We start from the raw sequence: 24057 nt of genomic DNA, 5'->3' as shown, positions 1-24057 counted from the left end.
GACATCTAGTAATCATTTTCAAAGCTCAGGCTGGTTTTCAAACTTGACTCATATAAGGAAAGATCTTTAAAGACACCTGGCAAAAATCATTGTTCAAGTACCCTGGAAACGAAGCACGAAGAACGCAGGTAAAGATATAATACCCTTGTAATGTTAAAACAATGAGTCATTGTGAAATTTTGTACTAGCCCACAGGAATTTGTACTCGCCCCAGGCAAGCGGGCTAGTGTCTGGCTGGAGATGAGCTCCAGGTTAGCTACTACTAGGTCCACAAGATCCCTCTCCTCACCTGGAAGCCTTGCCTGACTTGGAGGGGGCCACTGAGCTCATGTAGCGCCACTTGTGTTTGAGTGCCCGGTCCAGTGTGTTGGCATCCTGGTACACCTGGGACCCCTCCTCGTTGTAGTGGCGAGCATTGTTGAACATCAACTCAAAGTCATTCAGCAGCTGCTGCTCATTGGCATACTGGGAACAAGCAGAGATGATCATCACCACATTGCATCAGCGACATCACTGAACTATAAAGCATGAAGGCCTGCTGTGCAACCGAGAGAACTCAAATGCATCCTTCCTGCACAAAACAAAAATCATCCACATCCTATAAAAAAATATCTGTCGACAAAATCCTTTTCCAAACAGAGGACCCTTTCTGTCATCAGAATAATTTTCAACAAATGAGCAGCAATGTCATGTAAATGGGCGCTAAGTATAGCCTACACAAATGCAATCATTTTAAAGGAATTAGGTGTGAATATCACTTTAATCCCTTGGCTACTTTAATGCCCAAGCTCAACAATATTCTGCCAGTATCAATCATGTTTTAGTTATTTTAAACTTTGTTACCTTCTCGTTCCTGATTTTCGTCTCAATCATGCCCATGTCGATGGGTTCCATGATCACCTGGTAGTAGTCAGGGTAGTCTTTCCGTGATGGCAGCACCATGAAGATGTGTCGCAGCTGTCGGCCGCCACCATCCTGAAACAACATAGCCATAAAAGCTTATAAACCAGCACCATGTTGGACAACTACTTTCTTCTGGTAAACTGCTGACAACACTATTTGTTTTTGTTTGTTTTTTAATGCTGCACTCAGAAATATTCCAGCTATATGGGGGAGATCTGTAAATAATTGAGTCTGGATCAGACAAGCCAGTGATTGCCATGTGCATCGATCTCCACAATTGGGATACGATGACATGCATCAACCAAGTGAAGTCAGTGAGCCTGACCACCCGATCCCGTTAGTCGCCTCTGACGACAAGCATAATCACCTGTTATGGTAAGCATGGGTTGCTGAAGACCTATTCTAATCCGGATCTTCACGGGTATACCCCTATGATGAACATGTGTTGCTGTGCCACCAAGACTCACCGTATAGTCAAACACAGTCTTGTAGAGAATCCACATCCGTCTCTTCAACCCGCCATCTTCAGGACTCTTCTTGGTGGACTTCTTCTTCTCGCTGTCACCCGCAGCACTGCGTCGACCTTTGCCCTTTGGCGTATGTTCCTCCTCAACATGTTCATGTTTCTGGAGCAGAAGAGGATCAAGACTCAAGCTCTGATTGCTTCTTCAGCTTGTGAATTTTGTAAAGATCAAGCCACATCAAGTTAATCACTTGTTCATCTGAAAGACACTTATTTTTCACCATAAATTATGGCATCCAATAATTAACTGAGTTTGACCAGACAGCTTCAGTTTCCTTGGCTGTAACAAGCATACATAGTAAAGTGGGCCTATTTCTCCCTGGAATCCCAACAGGGTCTTTAAACAATACTTAAGACGACGAGTAAGGATTTCCTATAATACTTGCAATATAACATCCATATCATGGATGTATCGTAATAATCTAAGGAAAAGTTTCTATTTGGTTTGTTTGTTGTGTACCACTGCACTCAGTTATATTCCAGCTATATGACTGCGGTCTGTAAGTAATCAAGTCTAGACAAGACAATCCAGTGATTGATATAATGAGCATCGATCCACACAATTGGGATACGATGACATACATCAACCAAGTCAGCGAGCCTGACCATCTGATCCTGTTAGTCGCCACTTACGACAAGCATGGGTTGCTGAAGACCTAGGGCCTATCCCGGACCTAGGACAAGTAGGAGCTACTGGGAACATACTACACCTCTATCCAAACAGGAGAAAATAGAAGAAAATGAAACTGATGGACAGAAAAGATAAACCTTCATTTTGACAATTTGATTTATCCCCAGGTTCCGAGCCTCATCTTTTTTTCGAGCCCCCAAACAATGTGACGAACCGCTTAATGGCCAAATTAAGGTAGGCACTTCAAAGCCCACTGAAGGCAGCAGTGTTTGCCACTGGCCGCTGAAGTTATATTACGAATTAAGCGACAGGAGGTAAGATATTCAATAAGTAATGAACACATACCTCAAACTTATTTTTTCACAAATGAGTAAAATCTCAATGTTTTTTACATTTGTATACTTATCCTGCATTACTCCTTAATGCACCTTAAACGTAGCAATGCAGGATGAGTAAAAAATTGCACATTTTAATGATACTTGATCTGATGATAACTTTGCATCAGAACAATCATTTGCGCCAATGATGTATCGGCTGCTGGCGGTAAACTTCCTGTCTTATGTTTAATGTGACTGATCATGTTCTGCACCTATTTTTAACCTGACTGTAATGGAGGGGCTCGAAATCATGTGACGGTAACAAGATGACGCCTGATTGACTCGTCCCGCTCGGCGAGGAATTGTCACAATAAAATTAACAAGGCAAGGTCATTTGACCATCCAAGTGTTAACAGAAATAAATGTTCTCAAGGTTAAGACTTAATTTTAGTGTATTGGGATGGTTATAATTCACGAAATCAAAAATACTTCTTTGACTTCTTATGCGCACAAAAACCCATAACATGAGGATATAATTCACTGATAATATAAAAGAATGTTAACATTAATTATTGAATGACCAAAATATTGGCTGAACAAGTAATTAACTTTGCATGGCTTATCACTATTCACTTGCAGTCCTAATGGTGACATACAATCATTGCTACAAACATGTCCATTATCTTACAAACATCTGGTGACTATAACTTCAAAATTCAAGTCTTGGAACATCTTTATCAATTAACCTCTAAATCTACTCACCTTGACTGTTACCTTATACATTCCCTATACAGATAATGAAAGCAATTAAAACATATAAATGAACTGGGTTAGCAACATCTATGATATTAATAATAAACAGTGACTACTACTAATCATAAGTGGGATTATCAACAAGATCGTCAACACAAAGATGTTCTAGTTGGTCTGGAGTTGAACATCTTCCCAAGGCAAGAGAGTTGACAGGCTCTAGAAGTCCAGTTTCCACCCTTGCTGAACTAAGCTGGAATTATGGAGTTATATTTTGGTTGGACGAACGAGTCTATGCATAGTCCAATCACATTCAATTAACAAAATCAACGCCAAGTTCATAACTGCTGTGCAGATTTCGGTCAATTGCAGGATTTGCAAAGCATGTGTACCGCAAACTTGGCGTTGACAGATATTTTTCACATCTGTTCATGTTTTAAATCAAGGTGCTCAAGTAATTTGATGGACTTCGTGAGGTAAGACCTGTTTTATAACAATATAGATTTTGATTATCCATCAGATCATCTTCATTGGGTGTTGCCATTTTGTTTAAAGCAAATGCAAACAATATGATAGGTGAAATCTAATTGGTCAACAGGAGGGACATAACTCGTAACAGCCACTGGTGGCACTACAATCGAGCCCAGAAATTCCAGCCTAATTCAGCAAGGGTGGACACTGGACTTTTACAGTCAGTTAACTCCCTTGCCTCAGGAAGATGGGAGGTCTATGATATTGACCTGAAAATGATGAAACATTCTGTTTGAAATACACTTCACTCATGTTAACACATCAAAGAGAACAAGACACATGCTGGAAGTTGTAAGTCATCAATGACAACAACTCGAGACAAAGAAATAAAATGATCCAGGGGAGGAATGTAAACAGATGCCACAAGACAACTTGGCAAACTGCTTCTTCAAACTGATATAAGTCAGTAGGACATTTCCTTCCATCATGCAATACAATCACACAAGCCAGTTTCCAACAGTTACACTCAATCTGGACACCATTTCTATTCCAAGAACACTTGATACATCAACCAAATGTCTCATGTCTTTTTCTTTCTGTTCACACACACATACAAAATCATCTTTTCTTTTCTAAACAGTATTGTTGAAGAGGTCTTCGGCACATGTACTACAGATATACCCCAGGTACGTTTATGTATACAGAAATGTACCCTGCCAAAATCAGAATACAGGAAGGTGTGCAAGCATGAGCCCATTCCGGTACCTTGACCGCTTACATATATATATACATTACTCTAATATTCCACCATGCACAGCATTTTCCAGCATGCATTTGTCACAGAGCGAACCTAAACCACAAAATGAACCGGTTTCAGTTTCAGGTTGAGGAATATGGATTTGTCCACCATTTACGGAACCGGGTACCTCTCTGTATTCTGATTTTGGCTAGGGTACATTTCTTTATACAGACACATACCTGGAGCACATATCTGTTGTACCTGTGCCAAAAATGACCCCCATCAGCAACAGTATCTGAAAAGGAAACAATCCCAATGTGTCTGGGCAGTCATTTACTCCACGCAACGCCATGTGCTTACACATCAAACAACATTCACTTTCACTACAAGAAACCACACGAAGGAATAAATGATGCAAGTATGCAACAAATAACTACCGGTATCCTTTGTCAACAGATCCTAGCCAAAGCATGCAAAGTAAATAATTACTCCTACCATTCTGTCCTCCAAGATAATGTCTATGTCACACAAGCAGTACCCTCAATGACCAAGACAGACCTGATGCCTACACTCCTCAGTATTCTGATAAGAATAAGATCCCTAGCCTCTAGGTTTAGGAGGGTGAGTTACATAATGCTACACCACAGCACAGGCCTTTCACAGTAGGACACACACTGGGCCTGCAGAAAGCTTTGTTCTATGGGCTCTAGAACTGGGTGCTACAGAGTGCTAATTAACTACAGATGGCAACATGGCTATATATATCAAGCAGAAACAATTGTCGCAGCTATCTGATCCATTCCTGACATCTCCTGATCATAAACACTAGCAGCAATGTTCCAAACTGAGATTGGGTTCTGGGGTTTGATCTTGTGTATAGGAATCTGGGGACCCCCTTTCAACATAAGGCTTATCATGAAGAGCCCTTGATTTCAGGCTTAATTTCGAACACTATGTGTGTGTAATTGATGTCCTACTTTCAAGTAGTGTTCTATACGGAACAGCCGTAGGAACAATGTTAGTACAAAGTGTTAATCCAAGATAGCTGAAATGTCACTTCACACTGCCTAGCTTGTTAGAGGATCAATTCTACATGGAATGCTAACTGCAGTTATCACAGGAATAATTACGTGCAAGGAGAAAAGTGGCTACCGACTAGAGGATGGTAATCATTTCATTTCAGTGGACCTCAGCGCATCTCTTAAGTCCAGGACTTGAACGTTGATGACATTATCTTCATAACACAAGCTAAGCTCATAAGAATTTCAATAAGTTTCCTGTTTCAGTTTTCATCAGAAAGCACACAGAAATAGTATTTTCCCACTGAATCATTTCACATACAAACATCATAAATGCTTATGCAGCTCACAGAAGGAATATTACTTTAATTTTTGAGTGATTCAAACCTATCAGTGAGATTCAATTGTTTTCAAAAAGTTAGCATGTTTAACTTCTTTTTCAAATATCTATATCTACTTTTTCTTGTACAATGAATTCATGACTTTGGTACAATTCCATAGCTTTCACATATGAATCATATCCTGCAGCAATGGAGAAAACATTTGGACTTGTCATGGTATCTAAACTGCCTGGAATCAGTACTCTTGAATGTACTACCGGTATATGTAATATTATTGCATTAACTAAAGTATACAATATTGCATCAAAATTCTACTGACTTTAAAACGAAATAAAAGCATAAACCACTTCAAACCTTTTCACTGTTTTAACATTGATATTCACATGCCATAATGCAAATAACATTATTCTACAAAAACAGTACAGGTACACACACTGTCGGCACTGAGGAGCGGTACAGAGCCTGTTGTCATGACAGCAAGGTAAGCACACTGACACTACACACAGACAGACAGCCCTACAAGCCTGTGGAAGCTCAGGAGGGGGGCGGCCAGCAGAGGTGTTTAGCAGGGCAGGGGAGACAACTCTAGTTATAAGCGCTAACCTTGACATACGGTAATAGCATTCAATACTCAGTTTAAAAATTAACAATGGGCCGACGGTAAAAGCATTGTCAGTATTTCACAAATCTGTTAACTCTACATTCCTCACCCATGAATACATAGGATTTTAGTTTGGTGAAATTGCCATATATAAACAGTAATCAAGCTATGGCCTGCTTCTAGTAGGGGTGACTATTGATCTAGAAATCACTATTGCGATAACTATTGATATTGAAAGAAACTATTGCGATAAATATTGATAGTTTTCAGTGTATCATTTGAGATGGATTTTAGAGCTGAATTAAACCTTGGAACTGAAGTTTCCTTTGAATGTGATAACCATAACAACAAATAAAAAGTAAAGTTTGAGATATGATTGATTTGTTTTTTCTTTACCCTAATAATTTCAGAAAAAGAACTTTCCACATTACCATGTGTAAACTACTACCACTAATGATCAAAAGAAAAACAAATTTGAACAGCATTGCATGTATTTTATTGATAGTCGAAACTACCAATATTCCTAAGTGAAATCGATACCACTGATCGGAAACTGATTTAACAATCGATTTATTGACTTTAAGTGCGTATCAATAGCAATATATCAATATTTCTAGCGTGTTGGAAGTGAGAGCTCTGACCAATAAAAAGTCGGATCACATTGGTCACACAAAAAAGAAACACATTCCTTCCCAAATCTGACAGATATCGAACTCGACATTGAAATGGCTATCTGATAGAACGATATCCTGCAATGCATTTAATGAAGATCCGTTTGTTACCTTATGAAAGTCTTTACATCGGAAACATTAGTACTGCTTTGTTTAGCATGAATAAACTACTGGAAGTTAGAGTGATCTACAAGTTAAGTGAAACAAAGCCTCATCAGGGTACTGCAGCTCACCTTTCACGCTACTGACAGAGATGTAACAGTATCAACTGCAACACTCAGACCTTTCAAGGTCCGATATAGTTTCCTTATTATCAGTGATCGTGTCAAACATGATTCATACACTTTCTTTTCAAAGCTAAAAATAATGCTTCATTCAGGCAACCCATGTGATCCTGCAAAACAGATACTGATTCCAAAAAATGTTTTAGCCAGCTGCAATTTAAGAGAAACTACCCTTCCAACTCCATAGAACAATCGCCTCAGCTCAGGAGCAAACCACCAACACAGGGCAAAAAGCAGATTGTGTATCATTCCTTGATTTCAATACCAGAAGTGCCTACATTATTAATCTTTGTATGTGAGTGACATCAGCCATTAGTACCAAGTGTGCATGTCATTCATATTCAGAATTTACTGTTCACATATTTTCAAATACTTGCTCAACAGTTATTTGATAGAAACTACTGAACATAGTTTTAATGAAATGTTAATTACAAGCTCCCTACAGTGTACTTCCGGACAGGATGTCATGTTATCTATGAGCAAATTACATGCAATGAGACAAGTAAACTACTATAGGTAATTTCTTTTTAAAAAATATATTTGTATATTTTTCCATTATAGATGACTTAACCATTATAATGCCGTCATTTTAGGATTATTATCGTAATGATTATGGCGAAATCGTAATGAGAGGCCCCACTGTAATACAGAACAGTCATTATGGAAGCCAAATGCACCCAACTAGCATAGTACATATCAACAATGTCCGTGTAACCATGGTAACCAACCAGGTGAGCTGCAAGAAGATAAGGATGACACCTCCTGCTGGCCGGAAGCCTAGTGGTAAACTCAAGTGGTACTCACCACCATGGGGAGGTCAATGGTCACAGGGGTCGGGTCGGCAGCTGCCACCACCTCCTAGTAAGCAGCAGATCACATTACAACCTACCTTTCATCCCTTAACCTTAAGTGGACTCTTCTATGCAAATGTCCATACATATAAACATAGTGCATGCACAACAGATGTCATTAACTGCACATATGATATAAAGAGACATTTAGCACTTAGAAGGTTAATGGATATATAGTATAATCTTTTAACATTTATTGTTACAGAACAAACATATTGAATGCGTTTTCAGAATGTGTGATGTCTTTGCAATGTCTATATCCAGTATTTCCAAAAGTCTTTATGAAATCCTTCAGAATGTAACAAAGGAAAATAAGTTCAACAAACATAATAAAATGAATCATATTCATATCAAATCAAAAAAGAAGAATAAACACAATTAATCATGAATCAGAAAGTTTCAAAGCATAAGTAATCAAAATAATAATGGTGAGAAAATGCAACTGAAAAGTGAAAGCAATGCTTTGGCAAAACTTAAAATCTCATACTTGGCTGTGTTAAAGTGGTGCTACTACAAAATCAATCACTTTGGCTCCTTCCTATCTATTGATGGAATGACACCCGACATTGACTGAACTGGCTTATTCTGATCCAATCTAGCTGCTAGTAGCTAGGTAATCATTATCTTGATTATGCAGAAAGAAATCTTTTTGATAATACCTAAAGAACATTAACATATTTACCATACACACAGGTATGTAAAATTAGAAGAATATTCTCACTTTTATCAAAATTAGAATAAACTGAGGTCAAGTCATCATTATATATCCAATGTATCTCCATATGCATATCCATATCTATATGCTACAATAGATTCTTTTAAAGTCCACTTCAGACATGCTGCAATATATACTCGTCCAATTGAATTACGCTCATGACTGAGAAAACATGAGATGGTGACATTGTTTCAGGAACAAAGATTTGTTAGAAAACAGTTTCAGAGTAGTTATCAAAGTACAATAGATTATACTGTACCCTGATAATTGAGGATGAAGTCGAGTTATTGGTCCAAAAATCTGAATTTGATCATAACAGGCCGATATATTCAAGACAAGATGATTTACTTGGCACATTCATCAACCTACTGAGCTATACTCGTGAAACTGGAGTGCAGGGGCAGGTTGCTGTATTCACACGGGCAGGGAGGAAGGGCCTCTCTGTTTGAGTTAGCTGTAGTTACGATTTTGACTTGTCACTCAAAGAGGTACAGTCTGTCTCGTGTTTTCCTAGCTGATCCCAGATCCAAATCCTCATCGCACTTTATATGCTTCAGTAAACAACAAATACAACATGATAGGGATGGGTATTGGATGTTTAAAGTGTATCCCACTATTTTACAATGCACAAGACTGTATTGCAATACGTATCACAATATATTGTATATTTCAAAATGTTGAATTCAGAAGCAATTGGGAACATCAATGCAAGAACTAAAGTTTATAAAGAAGATGCTAGAACAGCATAATGTTTACTCATTCAATAAACACGCACGGATGCACGCTCTGGGACAGTGACTACTTGATGTTACTCCACCGCCACAGAACATTCAGAACTTGCATTTTGGAATCACGAAAACATTTCAAAGGTAGATTTTAGTGTATAACATTTAACACATGTTCAAAATTGCTCTTTGAAATCACCCGAAATATCGGGCATTAAAACATGATATTGTGATACGTATCTGGAAAGAATGCACTTCTATTTACCGATATACCGGTAATACCGTGCACACTTACAACATGACTCACCTCCTGAGACATTTGCCTTAAAATATGGGTTCTAGTATGATATGTTGTGCAACAACCTGTCGCTCTGGAAACCATCAGGTTTTTATAGAATATCTGTGCATTCTCAATAATTCAACCCCATTAAGTACGTAGATAGTAAGATCATCAAATATATAAGTAGACATATTTGAAGGCAAGTGTTTTAGGAAGTGAACCTTGTTGCAGTTTTCATGGGCTATGATTCATATACATTATGGCAGGTTTGTAAGTGCGGTATGTTCCGAATCAGGAATCTATTAGGAAAACAGTATGGAACAGCCTGAAGTTCTGTTTTGCGACAAGTCAAAATCAAAACTGTTTATAGGGAGCAACACAGAGTTATGGTTACCACAGCTGGTTCTTTGTGTACTTTATGAAGTACTGACAACACACTGTGATGAATTATCAACCAAGCATGGTTAATGATGGTGCTCTTGTTATTTGGCATGGAATAATACTAGGATGAAGTGACACACAATTAGAAAGTTAACATTGGCCAGGCACCTCACCTTGACCCACCACAGAACAATAGACAGAATTGCTTTTCATTACTCAATAAGGTAGCAAAAATATTTGGATATATATCAAGAAATGATACCCTATTTCAGTTAAATGCAAAAAAAATTCAAATTTCACATTTCTGAATAAACTATATTGGGTAATATTTAATAACTTTCAAATTGCCAACAAACTACAAAAACATTTGTGAACTCACCCAAAACATAAGAAAATGTCATGAACTATTATTCTTGAAGCAGTCAACTCAAGAGCATGATGAGTGAGTGAGTGAGTGAGTGCACTTTACTACTTCTTTAGCAATACCTCAGCAGCATTATTATGTTTAGGGTAACCAACAATGGGCTTGACATAATAAGCTCATGTAGACAACTAGAACAATGTCTTCAGCAAGACTGGACCATGAGCTGACTCAAAACATTCTGACAAGCACTGTTCACTTTCATCTTGACAGAACAGAGATGCTGAAGAAGTTTCTAATTCTCAAAACAACATACTAACAAACAAATGGCAATGGAAGCACTGTAATCAAATCCTAATGGTCCATCTAGTTGCAGCGAACTACAAGCAAATTAATGGAGAATGCTATCAAGGTGCATGAAGATTAAAGATAGGCACTGTACATGGTGTTGTAATACTCCATACACTAGCCAGCAGAACTACATAGTGTATCACTGATGTTGTTGATACAACACCATCATAATCACATCCACCATATTCTCAATGGTCACAGCACAAAGCAGTAAAGCAAAGATCATATCTTGTCAATAGTAGACTCAATACTCGTAATATTTGACTTTGATATTCAACCAGAAGATGCATAACGACTACTGAACCCACCCTGAAGACAAATTAGCTCAAACAGTTCTACCCCGTGATCACGAACCAAAACAAAGTTAGTCACATTAACCTTACACAGCTTACACATCACAAATATGTTCTGATGTGAATGTGCCTTACATTAAACACCTCCTTCCTTCTGTATCTACTGTGAATACACCTGATGTTCCTTTGGTATCAGACGTGAAGACACCTTATGTGCCTTATGTTACGTGACTTATCCCTTCTATGTCGTCAGTGAATATGCCTTATGTTGAACGCCTTATTCCTTTTGTATCTTGCACCAATATGTCCTATACACCTCACATAAAATGCTTTATTCCTTCTGTGAAAATGCCTTACATTAAATGCTTTATTACTTCTAATTTGTATTGAATCTTTACATGAATATTCTTTATACACCTCACATTAAATGCCTTATTCCTTCTGTGAAAATGCCTTACATTAAATGCTTTATTACTTCTAATTTGTATTGTATCTTTACGTGAATATTCTTTAAGTGCCTCAGGTTAAATGCCTTATACCTTCCCTATTATCTTACGTGAATATTCTTTATACACCTCACATTAAATGCCTTATTCTTATGTCAATACGCCTTATATGCCTGAAGTTCAATGCCTTATTCTCCTGTGATGTCTTACATTAAATGCCTCATTTCTTCTGTATCCACGGCGAATATGCCTAATACTTTCTTTCGATACCTTACGTGCCTTATGTTACGTGATTTATCCCTTCCATGTCATCAGTGAATATGCCTTACATTAAATGCCTTATTCCTTTTGTATCTTGCACGAATATGTCCTATACACCTCACATAAAATGCCTTATTCCTTCTGTGAAAATGCCTTACATTAAATGCCTTATTACTTCTAATTTGTATTGAATCTTTACGGGAATATTCTTTATACACCTCACATTAAATGCCTTATTCCTTCTGTGAAAATGCCTTACATTAAATGCCTCAGGTTAAATACCTTATACCTTCTGTATCTTCATCTCAGGCAGGCAACATGTCTTACAAAGGCCATGGTGCAAGCATAATACCAACTGAATGTACAAATCACCCTGGATCATCTGGATGTGATCAAACTCAAACCAAATACAATGACAAACAAAAGGAACATTTTGCCAAATAGTAGTAGGATCTGCAAGGTTGTCCTTTTGTCAAACAAGTACATTTTGACCTGGCATTTCAACTTCTTTATCTATCAGAACTTACAACAGGTGATCTTAGGATTCTCACAGCATAGCCATAACACAAGTTCAAGATTTATATATACATGGCTATCTTATACAAGAACTAAACACCATTCCGTGGGATAGAAGAAATGACTAAACATTGTCAATATGTAAACCTGAACATAAGGATGCCACACTAAATACTGATGGCGTTTTAACACAGACACAAATAGATTAGTGGAATGTAAGCGACATGTACGACAACAGAGGCTGAGAGAGGAGGGACCGTACAGCAGCTAGAGTAGCCAGCCAGGCAGCGAGCCAGGAGAGCTTGACAGGACAGACTCCATGATGTGTTACTGACAACATACCTTGTCATACTTGTCAAGCTCCTTCTTCTTCTCGGCTGTGTATTTCTGTAACACTACAGCATCCTGAAACAACAGGACCATTCTTAGAGTATGTGCACATCATCTAGATGGCTTGACTCAGATGTCATATCCGTATGTGAGTGAGTGAGTGAGTGAGTGAGTGAGTGAGTGAGTGAGTGAGTGAGTGAGTGAGAGGGATGGAGGGAGGGAGTATGATGATTGAGTGATAAACGTTATAAATAGCAACGACCACATCATACACACATTTATCTGGACCCATGAACATCTGGGTTAGCAGGTCTTCAGCATCTCATTCTTGTCATAAGAGGCAACTAATGGGATCAAGTGGTCAAGCTTGCGGGCTTGGTTGATGCATGTTATTGTATCCCAATTGTGTGGATCGATGCTCATGATATTATTTACTACTTACACACTTACCCACTTACCTGAGGATTCTTAATTTGCACCCATATGTAAAAGAAGGTTTGTTAGACAAGAAAAAAACATGGAGTGAGTGAGTTCGGTGTAACACTGTTTTGAACTGCATTTCAGTTAACGTCACGTCCAAGAATATTGCACTTATATAGCGATGCACGTTCCTCTGTCTGTGTGTTGTGTGTTGTGTGTTGTGCATTGTCGTTCTGTCTGTTGTGTCTTTTAAAGTCTTTTGGTATGACGTGGCAAGGGATGGAGCCCCTGATCTTCCAATCTCTGGACGGACGCTAAACTACTAGAACATGTAGGCTTTCCTTAAAATAAGAAATGTGTTGATATACCTGAAATACTGTTGAAAGCAGCATGAAAAGCAATTCACACACTAAACCCACACCATGTACAGCTCTGGAAAGCTCACAGTGACACAGGTCATAGATACTCACCATTTTGACATGGGTATAGACATGACAAAGTACAGTAGTCGGAAACAAACATGACAATACATGATTTAAACTAGAATATTACAGGACCACACTTCAAAAGACACACTAACACAGGGCCAGCCTTCAACAGACACACTAACACAGGACCAGCCTTCAACACACACACTAACACAGGGCCAGCCTTCAACAGAAACACTAACACAGGGCCAGCCTTCAACAGACACACGAACACAGGGCCAGCCTTCAACAGACACACTCACACAGGGCCAGCCTTCAACTGACACACTCACACAGAACTATACACAGAGTATGTGTCAAGGTTGAAACATGAATCTAGTGAATATTTGCATATCTAGTGTTAGTTGTCCTACCCTGTAGAGTTTGGAAGTGTCCTGGTTGTAGTGCTTGGCGTTGTCAAACACCAGGTTGAGGTCCACCTGCAGCTCCCCTAGATTGCGGTACTGGTTCACCTGGAACAACCACAGACATACGTGTTGTTGCTGGAATATTGCTCTAAGTTTTGTAAAACATTACTCAATCACTCATACCAACTAATTTATTTAATTTAAAACATAAGTTTATTACGGAAGAGAATTTGTGGATGTCAACTTTTTTATTATGAGGAACACAAGGTATATTCTTACTCCTTCATTCAAAACGTTGTGTTCCTCATAAAAAAGAAGTTGCTGTCCATAAATTCTCTTCCTTGTGTGTATCACCTTTAAAAGCCTTTCAAAGACTTGAGTAAATTTATTCTCTAAACAACACAAGAAGAGGGCTACTCTGAAGGAAACAAATATTCGTATGCCATATGTTGGTTCTATTGGGCCCTTCAAACTGGTTACTCCCAGTACTATGACCTGTTAAAACATATGTCACTTACTTTCAGTTTCTTGCGGATGTTGTATAAAGAAATAGGTTTCTTTATTTCCTCATAGTAGTCAGGGTAGAATCTGAAACAGGATTTATTTCTTATCACACTGATAGGGATACATCAACCAATAATGCTATGGCCGAGGGAGTGTTGTCTTATGCTGAAATCACAATTAAATGCTTTTATATTTATACTCAAAGCCATTGAAAATGCAATTCAATGTTCAGATGGTGTGTATTTTATTACTGTGATAGAAACCAAATGAAACCAACAATATCAACAAATATATCCATCACTTGAAATGTTGACAATAAAGTCTGAAAGAAACATGCCAGTGGATGAGGTCACAGGGGCTCAGAAGGAAGCCAGTCACCGAGGATCAGTAGCTGGTATGTCCACCTTGTGCTCTGACGCATGCATGTAGTAGCCAAGGCATGGACTGACACAAACGCCTCAGGACATGTGATTGGATGTTCTGCCAGTGATATTGTAGGGACTGTGTTGCTTTTGAATTCAAACCCACTGTCCAAGCTTGTCACACAAGAGTTCATTTGGATTCATGTCACATCAGACAGATGTCAGAAAGTCTCCCATAAACCTTGCAGTGTGTGGAAGTGCATGGTGGCAGACAAGCTGATGTCGAGCGCCATGTAATGGCAATAGTGCTGGACGAAGGATCACCTCAAGCATTGAGGTTGCCTTGGATAACCACACACTCTGGTACAATTAAGGAGTGAGTGAGTTTGGTTTTACGCCGCTTTTAGCAATATTCCAGGAATATCACGACAGGGGACACCAGAAATGGGCTTCACAGATTATACCTATGTGGGAAATCGAACCCAGGTCTTCAGCAATATGAGCGAACGCTTTAATAACCCCATTACTCTTACCTCTTGCTGGGCAGTTTTAAAAAGGGTTCCGATAGTTGGTCACCATTGGGTGTTTTATAGTTCTTGACAGCGTAGTACAATCCCCACAATGGAGATTCATCCTCTGCGACACTGGTGTCCCCTTCTGATTCCGCTTCATAATCCATGTGACTCCCAGACTGGGAGGCAGCATCCACATCCTCATCAGACTGGTATTTCAGCGCTGCGCACACAGCCGACAGACGCTGGATATTGGTCCTCTCCCTCGTTCTGTAACATACACGCAACACTGCATAATCTACTGCTGGTTTTCTCCAAGATTCTTAAATCAGAGAATCATGTTGACTCACAAAAACAAACTTAGGAGACATAAATTTACGCAATGATGATGCATGGAAATCTATTTGTCTCACTTTTCATTCAACCACTATAGTACCTTATTCTCTCACTGCTCTTCAGCAAACCCTGTTTCTTGTATTCCAGTTCATGGCTCTTGGCAGCAATAATTTTCTTCAGTGAAACAGCATCCTGAAGTTAATCATACCAGTGTTTGCCTTTAACAAATACTGTCATAAGCCATATTCAAATGTAAAATTGTCAATAAATAAAAGATATTTACAATCTTGAAGCTTTTCTTACACACTAATCACACTAATCATTTTGTTAAAAGTAATCATTAATTCACTGATGATTACAAATATATCTAAAAACTAAAATTAAAAAAATAATGACATTTCCTCAGAATAGTTTACTCAGATATTGTGTCTTTGCAGGTGCACACAGAACCAAGATGGTGAATCACTTCACAACCAGGGTTTTATGAGATTCACAAATACGTGTCCAGTATGCACAAATGTTGAGAATGGGCGCAGAAAAAGAACATACTGTGTCTCATGGGACGCATGATAATATTCACAGTACCTACAGCCTAGACTAACATCTAGTCTCTGAAATGAACATGTTTTACAGAAAAAAATGGTTGTTAAATTATCTTTATAAGGTATAATTCAATGGATTCCAGAGACTCTCTTCAATTTCAGAAACTGACACAACCTAGGCTTGTCCACTATTATAGACTTGAATAGGCTGCATTGAATATATTTGTTGCAGGGTCTGTACAACAGACTACCTACAGCAGATCAAGAGCAGTTATAGGCGTAATTTCATCCATCAACCATGACCAGTGTTCACATGATTATAGATTCACTCCAGGCTCTAAAGAAATTATCAAAACATACAGTAAACTACACTATTGCATTCCATTACAGGACCCTCATATTGCCTGCAAGGACCCTTAAAATGTATTACTGGCAGTCCTGGGTTTTGTATAAGTCAAGGTAAAATTCTGCTCCTAACAGCCAACAAGTTAAGCCTTTGCAGGTGTAACAACCTTGTAGATCTGTGACTTGGGTTCATTGAAGGTCTTAGCATTCTTGATCATCACCATAAGATCCCTCTCCATCTGCCTGCGGTACTTGTACTGGCCATCTTGTATCTTCTGTGCAATCATCTTCAGATCCACAGGCTCCTTGATGATTTCAAAGTACTCAGGGTATTTCTACAAGGTCAAGGACAAACATGATTAGTAAACACTCAACATACTAACACGGGTATCATACCACACAACTCCCAAGAGAATGTCCGTCAACATGGAATATGATAGCTAACATACAAAACTGATGTTACTGAAGTCTAAATAGATTTGGCAAAGGTTTCAGCTGTAATAATTTTGCCAATGATTGAAAAAGGTTATCACACGAATGTGTATGGGGATGGTAAATATCCTGAACTGAAAGTAGTCCCTCCTTGACCTTTGACCTTTGATATTTGCATCCTTATCCGCATATGACCCAATCTCATTAAAATCAGATCTTAGTTCTCGCTACCGCTAAACAAAGGTCTGAAGACATCCCATTAGGGGTCACGTCAGAACGAACTTTCATCCGATCATTCAGAGTGTCGCTTACCAGATTATGAAAGTGACAGTCGGAATGTGATTTCTAATCATGCAACCCCGAAAACTTTAACATGGGGTATTCCTTACAATCTAGACAATCTATTAGCCATTCCAGAATGTTTTTTTGTTCAGGTTTCAAATTTGTAATTGCGAATTTGTCAAAATATGTTTTGAAGCATAATCGCCAATTTGAAATTAGTACCGTAAAGCACGCGAAAGCTGCCTTTTGATTGGTCACTCCAATGGTCGGTCAAAGTTGGCGCAAGGTGGGTCTGACGTGAGCCGTAATGGGACGTCCTGAGATCTTTGTTTAGCGGTAGCGAGAACTAAGGTCTGATTTTAATGAGATTGCATGTGACCCCAACGGATATCGTTTTGTAATAACTGTTACACCAAACGCTAATTAGTAGTGAAAGTTATTAGTGAAAACAAAATATTTTTTATCCACTGCACCATACTTAAACACTACCAACTGTAAATCATCAGTGTCCCAGGTATTTGGCCATCCTGTATATGAAAAAGATGGCTAACACACCACAGATAAGATCACGTATCAAGGCATTGCCATACGTATCGGATTGCACAGTTGGTGTATTGTCCCCGCCCAAGCTCACCGAGCCTGATCACACGATCCACTAGGTAGCCTCTTACAACCAGAATAGGTTGCTGGGGACTACTTCTAACTCTGAATCCCCACAGGAGATAGCTAACACTATCTTTATAATGTGATTACATTCACTTCATAAATAGCAACATTAACATGGACATAGTTATTTGAAGACCGCTACCTTGCACTCAGCTTGTATAGATGCAGCATATTTGAACATAAAGGTTTGTTGACCGGAAGATAACACTGGGTGAGTTTGGTTTAATGTTGGAACAGTATTTCAGTCAAATCAGTTATATCCCAGCATGTCATCTTTAAGTAGGAGGAAAACCTAAAGTTAAGCAGGTCTCAGACCTTTACCACTTTGGTGAAACCCATAAGCAAAGGTATGGTGCTAACAAGTCTAGAAACATAATCAGGGCGAATCTGGGATTCGAACTCAAGACCAATTGTTTCTGACAAGGGACAGAACTCAGCAATTTGCAGTGCTTTAGATGTCTGGGCCACCTGTGCCCCATACAAGAAAACAACAGATGATGGTACTTACAGATTTCGAAGGAAGGAGCTGGAAGATGAGGCTCATGTCACGTTCTCCATCCCTGGCTGTCATCACGGAGGAGAACAGCTGCTCCAGGTCATCGGGGTCGTCCGGCTGGCCATCCTGTGGCTGGTCACACAGGCTCTCATCCTCTGTCAGCTGACAAACACAGAAACAGCACTCAGCGTTACCTTCTCTCGCCTCTTCCTCAAGCAACTTCCTTTTCCTATTCAACTTTTAAAAAAGTGTATTGGCAGTTACTTCCAACAATTAGTCCATCTAATTGGTTTAGTTGTGTATGCTTTTAAGCATGTTCAAAGGCATAATTATTAAAAGGCAATCCTATTAAGCACCTGCCCATAGGCCTGTAGCAGGTAGATCTCATGTCAGGCCCATACTTTCAAAGTTATATGGGTCCTTATGACCGGCAGTAAATTTACGTGTCTATTTACACAATGAGCTGCATTTTCTAAATAAGGACCTGAGAGTTTACTCAGGGTCTGCAGGTTCTAAAGTCTGTTGATACTGATGGCAGCCTGGCAATTTGTTTTATTTCAAACACTGAGTGTATGCAAACAATGTCTGATCATGAACAGATCTATGCCCCTCCTATTGACCAATCAGATTCCACCTCTCATATCTCATATTGCTTTAAACAAAACGGCTTTGTCTTTGTGCGTCCATTCTCTATATTTGTAAATACTGACGCATTGTGTGAAACCCTGCAGCCTTCACCAATGTTACACACAATCCATATAACATGTCTGTTTCAGTTAACTTATATCTCTGCTCACATCATCATCATCCCCATTTCCATTGGACTTCTCAATGTCCTCCCCGTCGTCATCCTCTCCAACTGTATCATCTTCCTCAGGGTCAGCACGACGGGACCTTCGCCTCTCGGGGCGACTGGCCTCCCCAAATGCTTCAGCAATGATGTCTGTCTTCACTTCATTAAAAAGATCCAAGATTTCACAGGCATCCTTGTACTCCTGAGATGTTTTCTGAGGAGAGAAACATACAACTTAACTTTCAAGGCTGGATCAGCTATCAGTGAAGCAGTATTCCACCATCACACATTTCATAGTTAATGTGAAAAAAACTTCCGCCACAAAGCCTGAATAATGGGTGTACATTGGTAAAAAAAATTGTATGGCAATATATTGCGATACAGGTATCTGTATCATGATAAGTACTGCGACATATTGGGAGCTAAAGTGTATGACACTGATTGTACATGTAGATCGCAATTTCTACATGCTGAAGTGTAAATATTATTCAGCGTGGTGAGCTGCTGCCATTTTGTGGTCATATCTACAGGGGAGATAACAATATGAGAGAAAAATTACTTCCAGGTTTGTCAGTCAATTTTAAAGGGAAACATAATTTTTGTGTAGATTTTTTTTTAAATGAGACAAATAATAAGAAAACTTGTTATATTCTTTACCCAAAATACTGGATCAGAAAAAAATTATTGCAATATTTGCAGTCTAAAAGATTTAATTATGTGTTTTCAGATCTGCAAGTGTTATTGAGTACTCTACATGTTCTGTGGTTGGAAAATTTCATATGAAACCAAGTCGGTTGGATGTTAAAATGGTAGTATTTTCTTACATTTTTTTCATCAACCAGAGAAATTTAGAGCAGACAAATACACGATGGGTACCAACAAATCCAGGACATATAAACTACTGTCTCAATCAAATTGAGGAATGTTGTAAATGTACAGTAAGGCACTGTATTTAGGAGAGGTGTGGGAAATAGCCACCTGCCCACTAGCCCGTTGCTAACAAGTGTCAGTCTGACTAAAGATTCTGAACTGTTCCTAGCCTGATTGGCGACTGAAACTTTAACTGATTTTTGTGAACACGCCTCTTAGTTGATCAAAATAAAAAAGTTATCTTGCTTCTGTAGATAAACACAACCATCGAAAATCAAATTAATATCTGTAACGAATTGAGGTTGCACTGTCATCTCTTTTCATAACATCTGTCTCACGATACCTTTGAAGAATCAAATTTCTGGAAAAGTAAACTCGCATATTTGAGCTCATGAAATCTGAAACTGGCTAGTAACCTTTATGTCTAGCTAGCCCACCTGGCAAGCAGTATTTAGTGGCTATTTCACACACTGGTAAGGAGATAAATCTAGTTGAATCCACATCACTGGTATTGCAGAGTATTCACCTTGTAGTAAGCCTTTGCATTGTTAATCATGAGTTCAACATCTGCAGCCAGCTGGTCAATGTCTTCATACTCTTCTGTCTTCAACTTCTGGCCTATCTTCAGTAGATCAATTGGAGTAGACACCACCTCGTAATAGTCCGCAGCAGTTCTGGAAGAAATGTTTAGCTTAAATATCTGCCATTAATTTTCTGATATGGTAGCTAGCTGCCTTACGCTTTGTAAGCAAATGCAGTGAGGGAAGGAGATCAAAATTATGTCCTAAGCAGCAAATTGACTGTCATGTCTTAAAACACTTAGAGCGAGCGACATCGTCCCAAGGCAAGGGAGTTGACTGACTGTAAAAGTCCAGTTTCTACCCTTGTCGAACTTGGTTGGAATTTCGTGGCTCGATCGTAGTGCCACCAGTGGCTATTTTGAGTTATGTCCCTTCTATTGACCAATCAGATTCCACCTATCATATTATTTGCATTTGCTTTAAACAAAATGGCAGCACACAGTCAAGTCGATCTCATGGATAATCAAGATCTATATGCATAATTACAGCAAAATTACTTGAGCACCTTGATTTAAAACATGAAAAGATGTGGAAAATGTCTGTCGACGTGGAGTTGGCAGTACACATGCCCTGCAAATCAAGCAATCGACCAAAATCTGCACTGCAGTTTACGAACCTGATGTTTATTTCATTGTGCGATTTGGATTGAGCTATGCATAGACTCAATTGTCCAGCCAAAACCACAAGGTGGAAACTGGAATTTTATAGTCAGTAAACTCCCTTGCCACAGGAAGATGAGTAAGCGAGTGAGTTGGGTTAAACGTCACTTCGAACAGTATTTCAGTCATATTGCAGCTGTATGTCATTGCACCTTGATTGTGGGGGTACTTACTGGATTGTCTGGTCCAGATTCAGTTGTTTACAGGTGCTGTCATATAACTAGAATATTGCTGCTTGCAGTGTTAAACAACAACAAAGAAACATAATCATGGCGAATCCGGGATTCTTATCCATAATCAAAGGTTTCTGGCAGGTCTAAGGGTCCTTACTCTTGAAAGCAAATTGTGTCTCCTTAAAAAACTTGACCTGTGCCTCTTAAAGCTTTCAATGCTCATGTCGAACCCATTTGACAGAATGTGTCACAAGCTATGAATCTTATGTCTAACCCATCAGACAGAAGGATCAGTTTTTATTCTGTTTAACGTTCGGATAATAAATTTACAGAAATGGTTCATAATTTACCATCGCTTCATCGTTTGCCTATAACAACATGCCAATTTAAGTTCAGTAAATTTTAAGTTAACGGAGATATGATTATTAAAATCAGTTTGCAAAAAAATTTATCATTTATACAAGTTCTGAATATGAAACGCATTCCACATTCAATCCCGAAATTCAGGTAAGATCAAGAAAATTTACAAATTTAATGTTCGCTTTGGTCTTAACCTCTGTATGTTTGAAAATGTCTGGAAATATTATATAATAATGTCTATTTTTCAATCAGGAATAAATGTGCATATATTGGTTTATTCGTCCCATGTTTAATGAAGCATTGACTCTGAAGCACCCACCCTCTATAGCACGCCTTATGCTAAAATTAAACCAGCAGGCAGGGGTAAAAAGTGTGAAATTAACTCAGCAGGCTAAAGGATTAATACGGCATGAAAACATTGCTATGGATTACCTCCTTTTGGGTACTCTAATGAAGGATTCACAGACGACTCTTCCATCTTCAGCTTTGTAGTTCCGTATGTTGTCATACAGTTCTTGACATAGGTCTTGCTGTAACAATGATTGGCAACATTCACTGTATGTCCACACAAATACAAAAGTTGCAGACAATACACAATGATACAAGTTTTACCATTGTTTGGACACCTCAATTCATACTGAAGTAATCAACACAAACAAACAATATTATTCAGTTCTTTCCTTTTATGGAATTTTCCTTGTTATTAAAACATATTCCTATCCTTAAAAAATTGTTGTCATAATGATCCATTAACGATAAGCAATAACAGAGAAAGGTGATAGATAAATGTAAATCTACACAATACTCATTGGTTATGCTTGACACAAGTATCATTAGGAGATTTCCATGTTTTAACACATTTTTTACAGGACATTTCATGTCCTGACAATCTGATCAAAAAAAGTCTTCAGGACATGTTGGAAAATAGTCAGCCAATGCAGGTTGTGCCAAAAGCTTTGGAGCCTTCTTCAATGACTGGACCAAACATTTCCTTTCACATCACTTCCGGTACATTACATTCTAGTATTAACATACACATGACATTTGGCCTTTATCACCTTTATTAGCTGAGCTTCCTAGACCTACAGAATTTAACTAGATCTGGGATTTGAACTAGTTGCTCAAATCACAGACCATCAATGTCCTAGGAAATGAATCGATCTAAGCCTGGTACACACTGTAAATGTTGTACTGGTCGATGTATGGAAAGGACAATTTAGCTTGAAACGAGTGACCTTCAGGACACTTTAAGAGTGTGTTAAAAGTGAGGTAGCTTTACAGAATGGTGTGAGGTACTAACAACATCATATTGGAGAGGTTTCTTCTTTTTCTTAGCTTGAGGCGCTGGAGAATCTTCTCGTTCTTCCTTTCCATCCGGTGCCATACTTCTCTTCCGCTTATTGGGCATGATGGCAGGCGAACTGACTGTAAATAATTCACACACAGACCCAACTGAACATTCATAATTATAAAGGTAACACATGAACGCTCTACTATGCAAGGTCTGTATACTATGTTCAAGGATATATTTGAGTGATCACGAAAGATAAAATCCATTTGTCTAAACAGAGATGCTAGTAGTAGTTTAATGATATATCGAACTATAGGAGTATCGCAATTGTTTGCATATAACTGGACTAAATTCATGAAAAATTAGTTAGTGCTATACTTGTAAAAATAACCTGTAAGGCAGCTACTCGATTTGCACCGATACCTTACCGTATACGTCATAGGCCTAACGGCGTTTTCACTCTATATTTTCAGGCGGGAGGAACTTACGGTATTTTACCCAGACATACACGAAATATAATCCGATTACTCCGGTGGCATAATCTGGTTTTGCTCAAAATAATAACTTATAGGCCTAGTGACAAAGGAAAAATAAACACTGCTTTCATATTTACGATCAAAATATAATGAGTTATCTCGGATAGAGTTCATACCAGTATTTGTGTTTGCTGACATAAACGGAGATTTGTCAAAACCCAAGATTCTACACAAAATACAGTAAGCTCAGGGAATTTCTTTGTTCGTCAAGATGTGCGTAAAAAAATCAATCACAATTGGCCTTCAACTCATAGGAGCCGCCATTTTGGACGCTTCCGCTCACGGGCGAACGAGAGTCATAT

General features: G+C 38.6%; 1 protein-coding gene across 6 annotated transcripts in view; it reads right to left on the bottom strand.

Moving 5' to 3' along the window:
* Nucleotides 1-24028, bottom strand: part of LOC139445119 (protein polybromo-1-like) — a 55160-nt gene extending 31132 nt beyond the window's left edge. For 5 of the 6 annotated variants that reach the window (XM_071226215.1, XM_071226217.1, XM_071226216.1 and 2 more), the window contains exons 1-16: nucleotides 23872-24028; nucleotides 23229-23353; nucleotides 22361-22458; nucleotides 20682-20829; nucleotides 19290-19499; nucleotides 18505-18654; nucleotides 16784-16951; nucleotides 15830-15921; nucleotides 15415-15663; nucleotides 14534-14603; nucleotides 14022-14120; nucleotides 12773-12835; nucleotides 8055-8108; nucleotides 1371-1529; nucleotides 844-975; nucleotides 290-465 (exon numbers count right to left, since the gene is read on the bottom strand). In XM_071226215.1, coding sequence (XP_071082316.1) covers nucleotides 290-465; nucleotides 844-975; nucleotides 1371-1529; nucleotides 8055-8108; nucleotides 12773-12835; nucleotides 14022-14120; nucleotides 14534-14603; nucleotides 15415-15663; nucleotides 15830-15921; nucleotides 16784-16951; nucleotides 18505-18654; nucleotides 19290-19499; nucleotides 20682-20829; nucleotides 22361-22458; nucleotides 23229-23353; nucleotides 23872-23893 — 2015 coding nt within the window. In that variant the 5' untranslated portion in view covers nucleotides 23894-24028. The remainder of the gene's footprint in view (nucleotides 1-289; nucleotides 466-843; nucleotides 976-1370; nucleotides 1530-8054; nucleotides 8109-12772; nucleotides 12836-14021; nucleotides 14121-14533; nucleotides 14604-15414; nucleotides 15664-15829; nucleotides 15922-16783; nucleotides 16952-18504; nucleotides 18655-19289; nucleotides 19500-20681; nucleotides 20830-22360; nucleotides 22459-23228; nucleotides 23354-23871) is intronic. The other variant, XM_071226218.1, reaches the window with a different exon arrangement.
* Nucleotides 24029-24057: the final 29 nt, after the last annotated feature.

This window comes from Haliotis cracherodii, unplaced genomic scaffold (genome assembly GCF_022045235.1).
Source record: "Haliotis cracherodii isolate W230 unplaced genomic scaffold, xgHalCrac1.p SCAF_6, whole genome shotgun sequence".
Taxonomy (NCBI): Eukaryota; Metazoa; Mollusca; class Gastropoda; order Lepetellida; family Haliotidae; genus Haliotis; species Haliotis cracherodii.
The sequence above is the reverse complement of the archived record's forward strand: the minus strand, read 5'-3'. Positions and strand labels throughout refer to the sequence as shown.